This window comes from Ahaetulla prasina, chromosome 4 (assembly GCF_028640845.1).
Source record: "Ahaetulla prasina isolate Xishuangbanna chromosome 4, ASM2864084v1, whole genome shotgun sequence".
In the NCBI taxonomy this organism is placed as follows: Eukaryota; Metazoa; Chordata; class Lepidosauria; order Squamata; family Colubridae; genus Ahaetulla; species Ahaetulla prasina.
Genome location: NC_080542.1, coordinates 51251933 through 51267670, shown reverse-complemented (window position 1 = coordinate 51267670; position 15738 = coordinate 51251933). Strand labels below are relative to the sequence as shown.

The window sequence follows — 15738 nt, the reverse complement described above, 5'->3', positions numbered from 1 at the left end:
CAATAATATAAGTTACTATATATTGGAAGGTAGTTTTATGATACCTTAGATTTTGTAACAATTAAAATGTTTTTCACTATCTGTATTTTGTCTCTTTTCCCTTCCATATCCTTTTACTTTCCTTTGTTTACACTTTTTTCTGATTTATAAAGTTTATAAAGTAACAATTAAGCAGAGTGAAAAAAGCCCATGAAAATGGAACCAGTGAGTTCATGCAGTTTCTCTTTCAATCCTGTAGTAGATCTTCACGTTTGGTTTTATGTTTTGTTTAGTTTTAATCAAGTGGCTGAAGGTGAGCTTATGACATGCATGCTTTTTTTAAAAAAATTAAAAAAACAATTTGTGTAATGCGGAAGTTTAAGGGGGCAAGATCAAAAGAGGAATAAACCACAATTAGGTCAAGTGTAGTAGTGCAATCAAATTGCAAAGTCAGACTGAAGTTGACTTCACTCTCTAGATAGAAATGCTGAAGCTGGCAGAGATGCAAAACAGCAACTCATGGGGCTATGGGTACACAAGGCAGCCTGAAAATGAGAAAGCATAAGAAGTTCATATGAAATAGGGGTTTGTCTCAAATGTAAAACAAATCACATATTCCAAAGATTTTGCCATACCATTTTAGATCAACACCATCTACTCATTTTACAGATGCAAAACCCAGCAGATTGGGGATATTTCAGATGTGGATGGAAACCAAATCCAGAGGGCATGCTTTAAGCATTTTGCTTTTATATCAGTTTCTGAACGATTTCTCCATCTTCTTCTCCCTACAAATACCCATCCCCAGTATTGAAACCATTCTGGATTTTTTACTAAAAAAAGAGATGTACCTTTTTCACTGAGAAAAATGCAGTGGTAAAGTCTGCCTGAATGATGTAAACATGTGATGCTGTTTATTTTTTTCCATGAATTCTGGGTCTTCCAATAACCATCTGGTAGAACATCTCTGATTCATTTACTCCTTAAATTTCATAGTCCTTTCTCACTGCTCACATTCTCTTAGTTTTGCATCTACGGGAATTAAAGCCTACCAGAATGTCCTAGAAAGTGAATTCTGTTTTTAATTGGGGGGAGAAAATGCTAAATATATGGTTAATGCTTTGATGATAATCTCCAATATTTAATAGGGATGTTTTATATATAGGTAGTCCTCTACTTACAACAATTCATTTAGTGATTGTTCAAAGTTACAATGGCACAGAAAAAGTGATTTATGACTGTTTTTCACAGCTACAACATTTGCAGCATCTCCATGATCATGTGATCAAAATTCAGATGGTTGACAACTGGTTCATACTTATGACCGTTGCTACATGTCAGGGTCATGTGATTACTTTTTACAACCTTCTGACAAGCAGTCAATGGGGATGGGGAAGCCAGATTCACTTAACAACCAAATTACTAATTTATCAACTTCAGTGATTCACTTAACACAGTGGTAGTCAACCTGGTCCCTACTGTCCACTAGTGGGCGTTCCAGCTTTCATGGTGGGTAGTAGGGGTTTTGTCCGATACTGAAGCACTTTCCTTTTTTTAAATTTAATTGACTTTTTAAAAAATTTCATACCATAATTTTAAAAAAATTTCATTAGGTTTTCATAAAATTCCCCATGACAATTTAAATTTCTGAAAATATACTATTTGTATCACCCGCGCATAAGTTTAGTTCATGTTACGTAAGTGAAACTAAATGGCACTATAGTTTGACCACAAACAAAAGAGCCTCATCCCAGAATAGCTCGCGCATCTCTCCCTACACCACCCATCTGTAACAGATAAGCAGAGCTGGTAGCCAGTGCCCCCCCAACCCAATCCATGATGCCCGAGAGGCATGTGCAGATGACGATACACAGCGCATTACTGTGGAACCGGTGGGGGGTTAGAAAATTTTACTACTAACAGAGATACAAGAGTGGGTGGTAGGTATAAAAAGGTTGACTACCCCTGACTTAACAACTGTGGCACAAAATGTCATAAAATGGGGCAGAACTCACTTAACAAATTCTCACTTAACAACATAAATTTTGGGCTCAATTGGGATTGTAAATTGTAGAGAGAAGATGACTCTCAGGCTCAATAGGGCAGGGATCTTACAGCAGATAGTGGGACCTGGAGGCATTGCTGCCAGCAACAGACAAGTCATGTTACTATTAAAAAAAACTTATCACTAAAGAAGCTTAAAAGGAACAGAAATTGAATTGTTGCTATTGGCAGTAAATCATATTTTCTAGTTTGCTAGTGTTTTAAGGAATTTGGAGAAATTCTAATTGTCTTCTAATGCCAATTAGAGAAATATTTGTTCTACATTGTTCATAAGTTTGCAGGTCTGCTTTTCATTCGAATGCACCCATTTCACTGAGTAATATTGATAAGAGTATTTATCCAGTATTCAGTATTTTTGAACCCCTATTTTGATGAGTGTAAATACTAACATGAAAAGGTAGTTCTCATCTGAATAATTTATTAAAGTACTGTTTTTTTCATTTTTCCACAGGACTAAATAGCGACTTCTATTTTGTTTTATTTAAGAGTTTTTTTCTGTCCTAAGTTTATCTTCAGGATTGGATAATGATAATTAACTTACTGAAAATAAATCAAGGCAAGCAAAATAAATAGCCATTTAAAATAGCTATAATATACTATTATGGTAAGAAAAGGTAAAGGAGTCCTTGCGGATTTTATTCCACTAGTCATTGCCAACTATAGGGGGTGGTGCTCATCTCTGTTTCAAGGCCATTGATCCATGGTCATGTGACTAGCATGATGTCACAGTGCTGTGATCTTCTCATAGAAATGGTATCTATTTATCTACTTGCATATGCATACTGTTGAACTGCTAGGTTGGCAGGAGCTGGGGTGAGGACAGGAACCCATTCCTGTCCTCATATAGCTCAGGTTTCAACTGGGCTGCTGGCTTTCCAGATGGTAAGCCCAGTTTCTTAACCGTTGAGCCACCATGCCACCCCACTAATAATCGTACCTGTATTAATTCAGATATCTAAAAGAGAATGATGCAAATAAATCTGTTGTCTTGGAGACTACTAATATAAATGTTCATATTCATTTATGCAGGACTAAATATCTACTCCATCTCCTCAGTGAATACATCTATCATCTCAAACATTTTAAAAACAGAATTAATCAATCAGACCCTTAAACTCAACAGCAGTTTATCAACAAATATTGCAGAAACAGTTACAAGTCCTGTTACTCTTTCCTTTATAACTACACTGACACCTGTTGAAAATGATACAATCTCATTGTCTACACCTAATGAAACATCAAGTACATCAGTGATGACTGTATCAACAACTAATTTGTTATCAAAACCAAGCACTGGAACACAAAGCCCAGAACACATTCCAACCTCAGTGATGCCAGTTCCTAGCTCAGCAACAACTAACATTTCCCCTGCACCCACCACCACTTCAGGTATTGTGAGTGTATCATCCATCAGCAGCAGTTCATTTGCTCCTGAGAATTACACCAGCTCTTGGGTTACTAAATTATCAAGTACAGAAGTGTCCACAGTACCTGTGACCTCCAAGAAACACACTGTTGAAGGCATCACATCTGGAGTTACTACTAATCCACTCACCTCATCAAGCTCTGTGGGAACGTTTACATATTCACAAGGGACTTCAGCAAGTAAAGCAACTGTTGAGACCATTCCTACTGGCAGTGCCACACTCTCCTCAGAGGTAACCATGCAAGAGGTTCAGCAGGCTTTGAGTTCAGGTGAGCCAATATAGTTAACTACCTATAATATAATACCTGATATATAATATAATACCTAATAATACAATATTATTATATTATGTCTTCTTTTCTCTCCATTACTTGTCAATGAGAAAGAATTTCTCTTTCTAGTAAAATATTTTAAAATAAAGATCTGTTTATTATTCATATTTTATTTATTTATAAATTTATATAGCCTCCCATCTTATGCAATGTAACCTTGGGTAGCTCACAAACGAAAGAAAAATAAAATAGCAACATAGAAACCACTCACTCATCGACTACATTTGGAAGCATAATGAATAATCAGTCTTTTGAAAATGCAATGGCTTTTTAAATTGCATATTATAGAAACCCCTTAATCCCAAAATAAAGCCAGTTGGGTTTAAAAGAGGAGAGCTTTTTTGGTTGTTCAACATGGTCAGTTATGTATGAAAAGGGATTTAAAAGCATGTCCATTTTAAAATATTTTTAATGTCCTACTTTATTTTATAAAAGAGAGACTTTCAAATTAGTGAGCAATAAATACCAGCAAATTTCAGGTTTCCAGGATGCGCTATTTTAGATCTCAAAGTAGTCAAACTTGTGGGAAAAAAGTATCAGCTCTATTGAGCAAGAAATTCATAAAAATTCATAAAAAGATTGTAGATGATGCTAGAAAAAGAAATACAATAGGTGTTTAACACATGGATGAAATGCTCCTGGATCGGACTGGATCGCGCGATCCGGTAGCGATGGCAGTGGGTGGTTCGGAGAACCGGTAGCAATAATCCCTGCCCCCACCCATGCCCAGCTCAGCCGCGCGATCATCAGAGGGTTTTATATATATATATATATTTGTTTTCTGAGGTTTTCGCGGGTGTTTGTATGTAGGTCTTTGGTTATTCGGTTTTTCTCCCGCGTAAAATTGGAAGTGTCCTGGCGACGTTTCAGCGAAGTCTCATTCGTCATCTTCAGGCTTCAGCTTCGTGCTTCTGGGAGCAATGTGTGATTGCAGCTGTTTCTTCCTTTTTAACTGCTAGTGGGGGTTTGAACTGATTGGGTGGGAGCTTGGCTGTGCTCTGATTGGATGGGGTTTTTTTTGTGCTCTGATTGGATGGGGGTGTGTCATGTTTGAGTGGGGGCTTGGTTGTGCTCAGATTAGTCTGAGTTGTAGGGGGATTTGAGCTGGTGAGCTGCATTGCTGTTGTTTGGCTTCGTGTTTGTGGTCATGCTACATCTTCATAGTGGGTGTCTGTCTGCTGTATGTATGGATTGGAGGGGTTTGAAATGGCTAATGTTGCAGCTGCGGTCTGGCTTCTGGTCCTTGGTCGTGCTTCCTGATCAGTGTGGGTTTGGGTCTGCTTTCTGGGTGGATGTGTGGTGGTGACATCCTGTGTGGACCTCGTGAGTGTGGGTCTGGTGTCATTCCTCGTGTTAGGGACTCGTTTGTCAATAAGGGCGGGTTTCCAAATGGCTGGTAGGCAGGAGGTATCATCTCGTTTGTTCATGCTGTGTGGGCGTTTTTCTATCTCGATGGCTTCTCTGATTATTCTGTTGTTAAAGTGTTCAGTTTTGGTGATAGTTCTGGTCTTTTTAAAGTCAATATCGTGTCCTGTGGCTTTAAGGTGTTGGACCAGGGAAGAAGTTGGTTCCTCTTTTTTGACTGAGTTCTTGTGTTCTTCAATGCGTGCACTTATTCTTCTGTTGGTTTGTCCAATGTATGTGGTGAGGCAGGCAGTGCATGGGATTTCATATACTCCTTGATTTTCTAACAACATCAAGACAGCATATATATATATATAAAGCATTTTTTCAGCCAAAGAAAAAATGCTTTAAAAGTTAAAAAAAAAAAGCCTTTAATGATTGTGCAGCTCAGCTATGTGCTAGCCAAAAAATGGGGGTCCGTTTTCTTCCCAGCAGTCTTCCCTGAAATTTCCCTGAAGCCTGCTGGGAGGAAAAACGGACTCTCCCCCACCCCGTTTTTTGGCTTGTCCAGTAAGCCTCCTGGAAGAGGAAATGGACTTCCCACCCCCACCCCCCACCCCGTTTTTTGGCTTGTCCAGCAAGCCTCCTGGAAGAGGAAACGGATTTCCCACCCACCCCCCACCCCGTTTTTTGACTTGCCTAGCAAGCCTGCTGGAAGGGAAAACGGGATGTATGTGGGGGGGTTCGTTTTTGAGAGAGAGAGAGAAAGAAAGGAGGCAAGAAAGGAAGGAAGAGAGGAAGGAACCTGGCACTAGACACAGCTTCAGAGGATAATCCAGGGCTGGAAGGGACCTGGAGGTCAACTAGTCCAACCCTGCTCCAGCAGGACATTGCTAGTGAGTTTCTGTTGTTTGATCCCCCAATCACATAGCCACGCCCACCCAGTCACATGAACCCCCCACCAAGCCACGCCCACAGAACCAGTAGCAAAAAAATTAGATTTCACCCCTGGTTTAACATATTACCATTGTTAATTCCTAAGGCGTTTATAATTTGCTTCATATGTAATTTTTTTGTCTTCCCCTTTTCTTCTCCCTCCTGTACATCATCCCAATTTAAACCCTACATATCTAGTTACTATTGCATATGATGAAGATAACACAAAATATTGTACCTTTGATAACATGTGTTGGTTGGCAAAGATACTACTAGGCTTTTTCTGAATTAAGACAAAAGATATTCAGTTCAGTAATCAAACTAAATCTTAACTCAAAAAAGCTGGAAATGTGATTTAGAAGGGCTTTTCTTATGCCTATTGTTTAGCATTTATAAAACCTGGTTCAGAGTTATTCTTTAACTGATTTAAATGGTTTCAAAGAGTCCTTTCTTGTTAGATTAGGAAAATGCAAAGCAAGAAACCCTTTTAGTTCTGACAAGGATCCACAGAAATTCTAGGATGCTACTTTTGTCAAGAAATTACTCCCTCCCCTCCCCACTTGTTTACATATGTGAAATAACTCCAAGGAGAATAACTAACAAGTACAACCTTTTAAAAGATACGTTTATGTGTCAAGTACCAATGAAATGGAAAGCACCAAGTATGGAAGTTGAGGATTTTTCTTCAAACTTGGCAAGCAACTAAGAAGACATTAAAAATTTTCAGGACTCCAGAGGATCATTCACTACCTGCTTTCTGAAATTCTTTTTCTTCTTTTCTGATAATCTAATTTAGAAGCTAGAAAGGTGTTTAGCAACCAATTAAGAATATGAATTTGAGATTGAAAAGTGTATAGATCATATCTTGCCACAGTGAAGTCATTTCATGGCTTAAGGCAAGGAGCCTTGGCTTCACTCTGCCATTTTTAGTATGTGCATAACAGTACTGATCTATGGGAGCAGCTTTTACTAAATTATGTATGTGCAATTTGCGATGATTGTACTACATTATTGAAGTCCTTTTCCTCTTCCAGGAGGCTTGCTGGACAAGCCAAAAAACAGGGTGGGGGGTGGGAATGTGAGACAATAAGAAAGTATGCAAAGAATGTATTTACAGTATGGTGATGTAAAGAGTTGTAGATTACACATTTTCCAGGTAATTTTTGTCTCACTGTAAACCTAAAAACTAGTTTTGCATTGCTAAGTTTTTTACTCCAGAACACATTGTGCACATTGTGCACACATTGATATGAATCCAAAGAATACTTTGAAATGATAACTAGTCATCCAACCAATTTATGCATTCTTTTTTCCTATGCAGGAAGCATTGCAGCTATTACTATAACGGTAATTGCTGTGGTTCTATTGGTATTTGGCATAGCTGCATTTTTAAAAATCAGGTAAGATTTGGCAAACTCTTATTCAGAAGAGAAGCAATCATTTGTTTGGAAGATTAAGATGGTTTTTAGAACTGAAAGTGGGTGCCCCCCCCCCCATGTCATAGACCATTGCTGATTTTCTCTCATTCTGTATACAGTTTAAATAACTACAAGACATCATTCATTTGTACATTGCCACATATTAACTGTTTCTTGCATTAAATCCTTCATTGTTCTGCATTTACATTATTCCTCCCGATGGTTCTTAGGCTTCCCCTTCTGTCTCTCATTTGCTGCACCATTTGAAGCTAAACCTCTGTTGTCTGCTTATCTGCAGGTTTTTACACTCCTCGTCTTTCTCCTGTTGCACTCCTGGCATTTTCTTCTGTCTCTGTTCTATTATCTCTTGTTACCTATGATATTTTTCTACAACCAAAATTGTGATATTGTGATGATCTTCCCTCCACAACCACAAAAGTTTCTGCCTTCCCATCTTCTCCTTCGTTCGTTCCTTCGTTCCTTCCTTCTCTTTCTCTCTCTCTCTCTCTCTCTCTTCTTCTTTCTCCCTTTCTCTTTTTCTTCTTCCTATTTGAGTATCCATCTTCTTCTCTGTGCAAGTATAAACTTTCCATCTGAAACAAAATGCTGCTGTTGATAGGGAGATTGATAAGGGAAGCAGTGATTAATGCTTCCCCCTCCCCAAATGCCATAATCGCAATCTTGATCCTTCAACCTTTGTCTTTTTCTCTAAACTACCATAGTTGATTATATTTATTATATGGATTTTGGTCTGTCATTCTTTTCCGGGAAGCTAAAGAGTAACTGTTGCTGTTGCTGCTAAGCAAGGTAGAATTCTCTATTGCTGATGGTTTTCCTGAACCTATTCCTAAAATTGACAGGATGATAACTTCATGATTGAAATAAGTACTGAACTAAGAAGAGGGGTGTTCCTATTAACAATGTTGATTCTCCAAACGATTTTGAAGAATGAAACTACTATGTCTCATTAACCTGGCAGCTGAATGACTCAAGGACAGGTGGACAGAGGGGTTTATTTTCCAGAAGTATAGCAGGAAAAAACCGAATAACAGAATTGGAAGGGATTTTGAAGGCCTTCCAATCCAATCCCCTGCTCGAGCAGGAAATCTATACCACTTCAAACAAATAGTTGTCCAATCTCTTCTTAAAAACCTTCAAAGTTGGGACATCCGCAACTATTTTTTACCATTTTCTTGCTTATTTTGACTTACATTCCTAATCTGCATTTTACAGTATTTCTTTTTGATAGATTGGACTGTTTTTTTCTTTTAACGTAAAGAGAGATTCAGACAATGAGTTAAGCAGTTCGGCTTTCTCCTTGCTTCTCATCACCTTCTTGCCATTTTCTCCCATTAATGGATCAATCATTTCCTTGACTTTTTTTCTTGCTTTTAACATGTTGAAAGCTTTTTTGTTATTTTTGACTTTTGTTGCAACCCTTAGTTCATTTGAACCTTAGCTCTCCTGACTTCATCTTTGCAGGTTCAGGCCATGTGCTGATATTCTGCCTTAGTTATGTGCCCGCCTAATCACTTTTCATACTTGTCCTTTTTGTCTTCCATTTTATAGAGAGTTCTTTGTGCAGCCATGCTGCTTTCTTTTGAGATCTCTTATTTTTCTTCATCACTGGAATTGTGCTAGACAGGGCCTTTATAATCTCACTTTTCAAATTTTCTTAAGCTCCTTGGGTTGTTTTCCCTTTGAGGATTCTTATCCATGGAATCATCTTCAAGGTCTCTCTAGGTTTATTGAAATCAGAGTCTATAGTTTGACTTTGTTCTATTGCTTGTGCTTGCATAATGTTGAATTCCAGTGTTGCATGATCACTACCCACCAACCTCCAAGGTGCCTGTAACTTCAACATCTTCTACCATTTCACCTCTATTAGTGAGAATTAAGTCCAATACAGCTGAACTTTTAGTTTCCTCCTCTACCTTTTGGGAGACAGGTTTTCTGCTCAGTTTGTCAGGAATCTATTTGATCTTCCACTAGCTACAGAGTTTGTTTCCCAATTGATATCAGGGTAGGTAAAGTCCTCCCTTACTATCATGATGTACTTCCTACATATCTTAGTTAATTTATTAGCAAAAAGTTCATCTATCTCCTCTGTTTGGTTGGGTGGCCTACCTACAGTATACACCTACAACAATATCATTCTTTTTTTCTTTTATATTGTCCCAAATGTGTTCAAGATGGTTTCCAATACTGTTCTGCTGTATTTCTGTAGATATGTAGTTATTTCTTTTATAAATGCAACTCCACTTCCTCCTTTATTAGGTCTTGGTTTTTTAAATAATTTAAATCCATCTAGCTGTATATTCCATTTATGGGTTTCATCGCACCAAGTTTCCGTATTGGCGACAATATCATGTCAGCCCTCATGTACTAGGATGTTGATTAATTTCTGTTTTGCTCTGCATATGATAATGAGAAACTTCTGTGATGAAGGCACAGTGAAAAAGATGGCTAACTAGAGTAAGATACTGTTTCTTTTTCATTCATAGGCATTCTTCATATGGCAGACTTTTCGATGATCATGATTATGGATCCTGGGGAAACTACAACAATCCACTTTATGATGATTCCTAATCTAGGAATATCAGCCATGCCAAAGCTGTTCTTGTTTCATGACGCACCTAATTCACCAAAAGCACTATGTTCCAGTAACTTTTGACATGCAATTCTGTATTTTATTCCTTTTGCTGTTTTTCCATTGAATCTTTGAAGTTTAATAGAAGTCAAACTCTATAATGTGAATCCGATTCAAGTGATGCTTATAATAAATAACTCAAGTCTTATTTAATAAGTTGGTACAGTTGCTGGAAAAAGATGAAGTTATGTAGAATACTCTGATAAAACTGAAGTTTTAGCAGCTTAGGACAGATGAACCTTTAGTGGCAAATTTGGCATGAAGAAACAGTATGGCCTTTTTAGCTGTCCATTAGCAAACCTTTAAGGTAAAAATTGCTCAAAAGATTAATACCAACTCTTGTTCTTGTTTATTTGCTTCACCAGGCTGTTGTTGTAAGAAGAGTGTTCTTATTAACATTCGGTTGAATATAGTACTATCTTATATTTCACTGAGTTTTTGTTAACTGCTTTGTTAAGTAGTTGCTATAAATGGCAGTACCATGTCAATTGCTTCCCTCTTCTATCACACCAATTCAACAAACCCTTAGTGCTCTTTAATAGAGGCAACAGCTATTGGTACACTGATAAACACACAGATATATTTAAGGAATGAAATTAATAATTCTTCCCCACCAAAACTAGTAGATTTCATATGTAAAGAATGAGATTATTTCAAAAAATAAAATATTACCTCTTTGATTTGTACCAAGTATTAACTATTCCATATTTTCTGGGTTCAGTATTAATATATTAATATCCAGGCCACTACTGACCTTGATTTAGTTCATCACTTCTATCACAATTCATCAGCTGGATGAAAAAAGAAAAATAGATGTCAATATTGGAATATCAATGATACTTCACTCTTTAAATTAAATTTCCCAGCAGTTTCTTGCTAATAAATTGGGGGTGGAGAGTGGGTGGGGAATTACAGACAAGTGGAATCTCTTAAATGTTTTCTTAACTTCTCTAAACATAAATACCTAAAAAAGGATTGGACAAACAGACTCCACTTCACAAAGTTAGGCACAACTATATTTCAAGTTACATCTGAAAACCCTCCAAACAAGTAGCATCCTTAAAATCCAGATGCCATACTATAAGAATAATGTACAGGTAAATTTTCAACAGATAACAGTCTCTTTAAATCTCATCTGCAACTATAGAAGACTGCCCTTGAATGTTTGAGATTGTTTAGATTTTCCATCTAATTATGTAATCAGTTTTAAAACCACCAATTTAGGTGGTGATCATTCCCCTCTCTAGTAAATATGAATCACATTTTAAGCAGATAATAAATACTTCTTGAAAAACAGTTTGTCCACATCTCATGACCTACATGTACAGTACATCTGCAGATGTACTGCATCTATGAATGTCAAATTTTAAAACTTTAATTAAGAAATTAATCAGATGAAACCATTACAAGGTTTTCCCTTCAAGATTTTAATCTTTACATTATCCATTGCTTTAGATAACAGCTACTATTATTTTCCTTTGCCAATTTATATGCTACCAGTTTGGGTAAATAAAAATGGTTTGATTGTGAATTTCTATGATTTTTTCTCTCTCCTATTTTTCAACATATCTGTTTTATATATAATAAAGTTAGAAGTATGAACAATTTTAGGATAATTTAAGATGTTTTTGTGTCTTTTCATGCTCTAATTATTACATAATATAATGTAATATACATATTTGAGATATAGTTATTTAAGCAGCATAACAATATTTTAAAATTGACATTTTCTCAGCATTCATAATGTTTACTTTTATATTTTATCACCATGCTCTGTTTAATGTTTTACAAATCATTTGGTTGCATGACATTCTATGTACATGCTTTGTGCTGTTATCTAAAATGTCAGCTGTCTTCAATTTTGTCATTATTCAGTTTTTAAAGACTGCTTTTTCTTACTATTTTACCATTAAAGCTGATTAAATAAAATACAATGTACAGTTGCAGATTTATGTTGGTATTCAACATGGTGGTTGTGACCCAGGCCCAAGTAGGTAGTAGAAAACTCAGTCAGTGAAAATACAAACAAACTTTATTCAAACAGCTGAGAATTACTTCATTCCCAGCATAGTTCAACTAAATTAAAGCAAATTTCTCCCAACACAAATTCCTCAGTCCTATCGCAAACCTTGGTCCAATTAAGCAAACTGCCAAAGGTCTTTGTTGGCAAATGTTCAGAAGTCAGATACAAAAATAAATGCAAGATGTAGACCAGGGGTAGTCAACCTTTTTATACCTACCGCCCACTGTGGTATCTCTGTTAGTAATAAAATTTTCTAACCACCTACCGGTTCCATAGTATCGGCGCCATGTATCATTGTCTGCGCATGCCTTTCGTGCATTGGGTTTTGGGGGAGGCACCGGCTACCAGCTCTGCTTGTCTGTTACAGCTGGGTGGTATGGGGGGAGATGCGTGAGCTATTCTGGGATGAGTCTCTTTTGTTTGCGGTCACACTATAGCGCCATTTAGTTTCACTTGCATAACGTGATCTAAACTTATGCACGGGCAATACAAATAGTATATTTTCAGAAATTTAAATTGTCACGGGGAATTTTATGAAAACTTAAATGAAAATGTTTTTAAATAACGCTATGAAATTTTTTTTAAAAGTCAATTAAATTTTAAAAAAAGAAAGTGCTTCAGTATCGGATAAAATCCCTACCGCCCACCATGAAAGTTGGAACGCCACTAGTGGGCGGTAGGGACCAGGTTGACTACCACTGATGTAGACGAAAAGAAGACAAAGCTACCAACGTTGTTTTCTGGCAAAGCCCAAACGCCATTGCTAGTTTGTTTTAAGCCTTATGGGAGGATCCAATCATCTCTTGGCCCTACTCCCAAGTTGTCCTCTTTGCTTGAGCTGCTCTTGCCTTCTGGCAGCTCTTCTCAAGCATGCATTAGGAACAGGCTCCTCCTGTTCCTCTGCCTCACTACTATCAGTCTCTGGAGTCCACACCTCACTCCCTGATAGCCCTGACCCCACCATGGCTGTCAGACTCCGTTGCCAGCTCCTCAGGCTGCTGGCGGACCACAACAGATTGATATGTTGGATAAAAATGGATAAAAATGGAAGGTTGAGCATAGTGACATCATAGTGGACCTATTTAATTTAAGTAAAAGTAAAGGTTCCCCTCACACATATGTGCTACTCGTTCCCAACTATAGGGGGCAGTGCTCATCTCCGTTTCAAAGCCAAAGAACCAGCGCTGTCCAAAGACATCTCCGTGGTTATGTGGCCGGCATGTCTAAACAGCAAAGGCACATGGAACGCTGTTACCTTCCCACCAAAGGTAGTCCCTATTTTTCTACTTGCATTTCCTCTGTGCTTTCGAACTGCTAGATTGGCAGAAGCTGGAACAAGTAATGGGAGCTCACCCCATTACACGGCATTAGGATTTTAACCACTGAACTGCCGCCTTTCGATCGACAAGCTCAGCGTCTTAGCCACTGAGCCACCGCATCCCTTATTTAAGTTACAATTGTTTAATCACATGTGTCATCAGGGGTACATACTACTTACTAGAGAAGACATCCATACTGAAGACAAAAACTATTTGCCTTTTAATGCTGCACTGATTTCATTTGCTACCCGAATGGGATTAGTATAGCCTAGTGGAAGTCAACCTGGTCCCTATCGCCCACTAGTGGGCGTTCCAGCTTTCATGGTGGGCAGTAGGGGATTTGTCCAATATTGGAGCACTTTCCTTTTTTTTAATTTAATTGACTTTTTTAAAAAATTATCATAGCATTATTTAAAAACATTTTCATTAGGTTTTCATAAAATTCCCCATGACAATTTAAATTTCTGAAAATATACTATTTATATCGCCCGTGCATAAGTTTAGTTCACGTTATGTAAGTGAAACTAAATGGCGCTACAGTGCAACTGCAAACAAAAGAGCCTTGTCCCAGAATAGGTCACGCATCTCCCCCCGAACCAGTGGGCGGTTAGAAAATTTTACTACAAACAGAGATACAAAAATGGGCGGTAGGTATAAAAAGGTTGACTACCCCTGGTATAGCCTTTATTGTCATTGTATATCATGTATACAATGAAATTAGCCTAACAGTCTCGATCCCTGATGCCTTTGACTTCTTTCATATGTTCACAAAGGAGAGTGTTCTGTTAGCTAGTTGATCCAATGAAACATTGCTCTGACTTTTCTGTGATATCAGAGTTCAGTCATGTTTGCCAAGTATACCTGATGTTTTAGCTTCCTGTTAAATCAGTTCTGAGTTAACCATGCAGGCATGGGAATATACTCAGTTATGACCATAAATGAGGCCAGAATTATGGTGGTAAGCTTTTTCGATCATATGTTATCATGTGTTGACCCAATTTTTTAAAGATTGTTTTTTTGCGGTGGTCATTCAGTAAATACCACTGATATTAAGCAATCACAGTTTTTTGTCTGAAATCTGAAGTAAACATCAGAAATCCACAAAAAAAGACTGTAAAGGTGAGTTACTCACCGTGCCTAAAATTTAAACATGACTGCAGGGAGGGTGTGCAGCCCATAAACAGGTTGTAAATGGCTCTGGGGAGGTCCATTGTAACTTTGAATAATCATTAAGGGTCATAAATCGAGGGCTATCTGTACATCGACAGAGCCCCTATATGTAATTTCTATTGATTTATCTATTTAATTTCTAGCTGTACCTCCTTTTCCTTCAAGAACTAAAGGTGGTATATACCATGCTTTTCTTAATAATGCCCCTATGGGGTAGCCTAGTTTGAAAAAGAGTGATTAGGCAATAACTAATAGGCAATAACTTTGCAAAGTTAAAAAATAAACAAGAAAAATATAGAAGAAAGAAAAAAAATTACTGAAAGCAAGGGAAAAAAAGGAAAAAAAGATATTTAAAGTGACTTCCAATTTTCATTACAGCAGTTATAAATATATGTAATGGCATTTCTCCACTTCATAATTACAAAACATTGTTCCCCTCTTCCCCTTTACGGTCCTTTTTAATTAGAAAATCCAGAAATCATTTTTTTCATTTTTATTGATTTTCAGCAAAAAGTCCACAAAGATTTTCCAGTCCTTTATAAAAACTAGTTATTGTTCTTTCTCTTTCTCTGCATCTGGAGGATCATTCAAGGAAGATAAAAAGTAGATCATACCAAGCATACACTGAATGCACAATTATTGAGTATTTTGACCATATCATTTTTATGCATATTTCCACCTTCAAGCTGTATAAATATGAATGCTTAATGGATATAAGCATATCAGCTGATGTGTATTTGTGTAATGAGGGCAAGTACAGCCTAAGGAGATCACCCTATATCAAGGTGTGCATAATCAGTAGGCAGCTTATTTTCCTCAGGCAAAATGGGTCAAAAAAGAGATTTAACTGATTCTGAAAAGTCAAAAATTGTAAAACGTTCATTCATAGGGATGCAGCACTCTTTAAATGGCTAAAATATTGGGGTGTGATCACACAATCAGCAAAAGTTTTGTTGCAAACAGTCAATAGGGTCTCAAGAAACGTGGAAGGGGGGAAGACGCACATTAACTGCCAAAAATTTGATAAGAATCAAACGTGAAGCTATCAGGAACCATTATCCTCCAGTGATGTCATAT

At 37.3% G+C, this 15738-nt stretch overlaps 1 protein-coding gene across 2 annotated transcripts in view; it reads left to right on the top strand.

The window, feature by feature from the left end:
* Positions 1–12072, top strand: part of PARM1 (prostate androgen-regulated mucin-like protein 1) — a 59962-nt gene extending 47890 nt beyond the window's left edge. The window contains exons 2-4 of one of the 2 annotated variants that reach the window (XM_058183280.1): positions 3073–3738; positions 7403–7481; positions 10004–12072. In XM_058183280.1, coding sequence (XP_058039263.1) covers positions 3073–3738; positions 7403–7481; positions 10004–10088 — 830 coding nt within the window. In that variant the 3' untranslated portion in view covers positions 10089–12072. The remainder of the gene's footprint in view (positions 1–3072; positions 3739–7402; positions 7482–10003) is intronic. The other variant, XM_058183279.1, reaches the window with a different exon arrangement.
* Positions 12073–15738: the final 3666 nt, after the last annotated feature.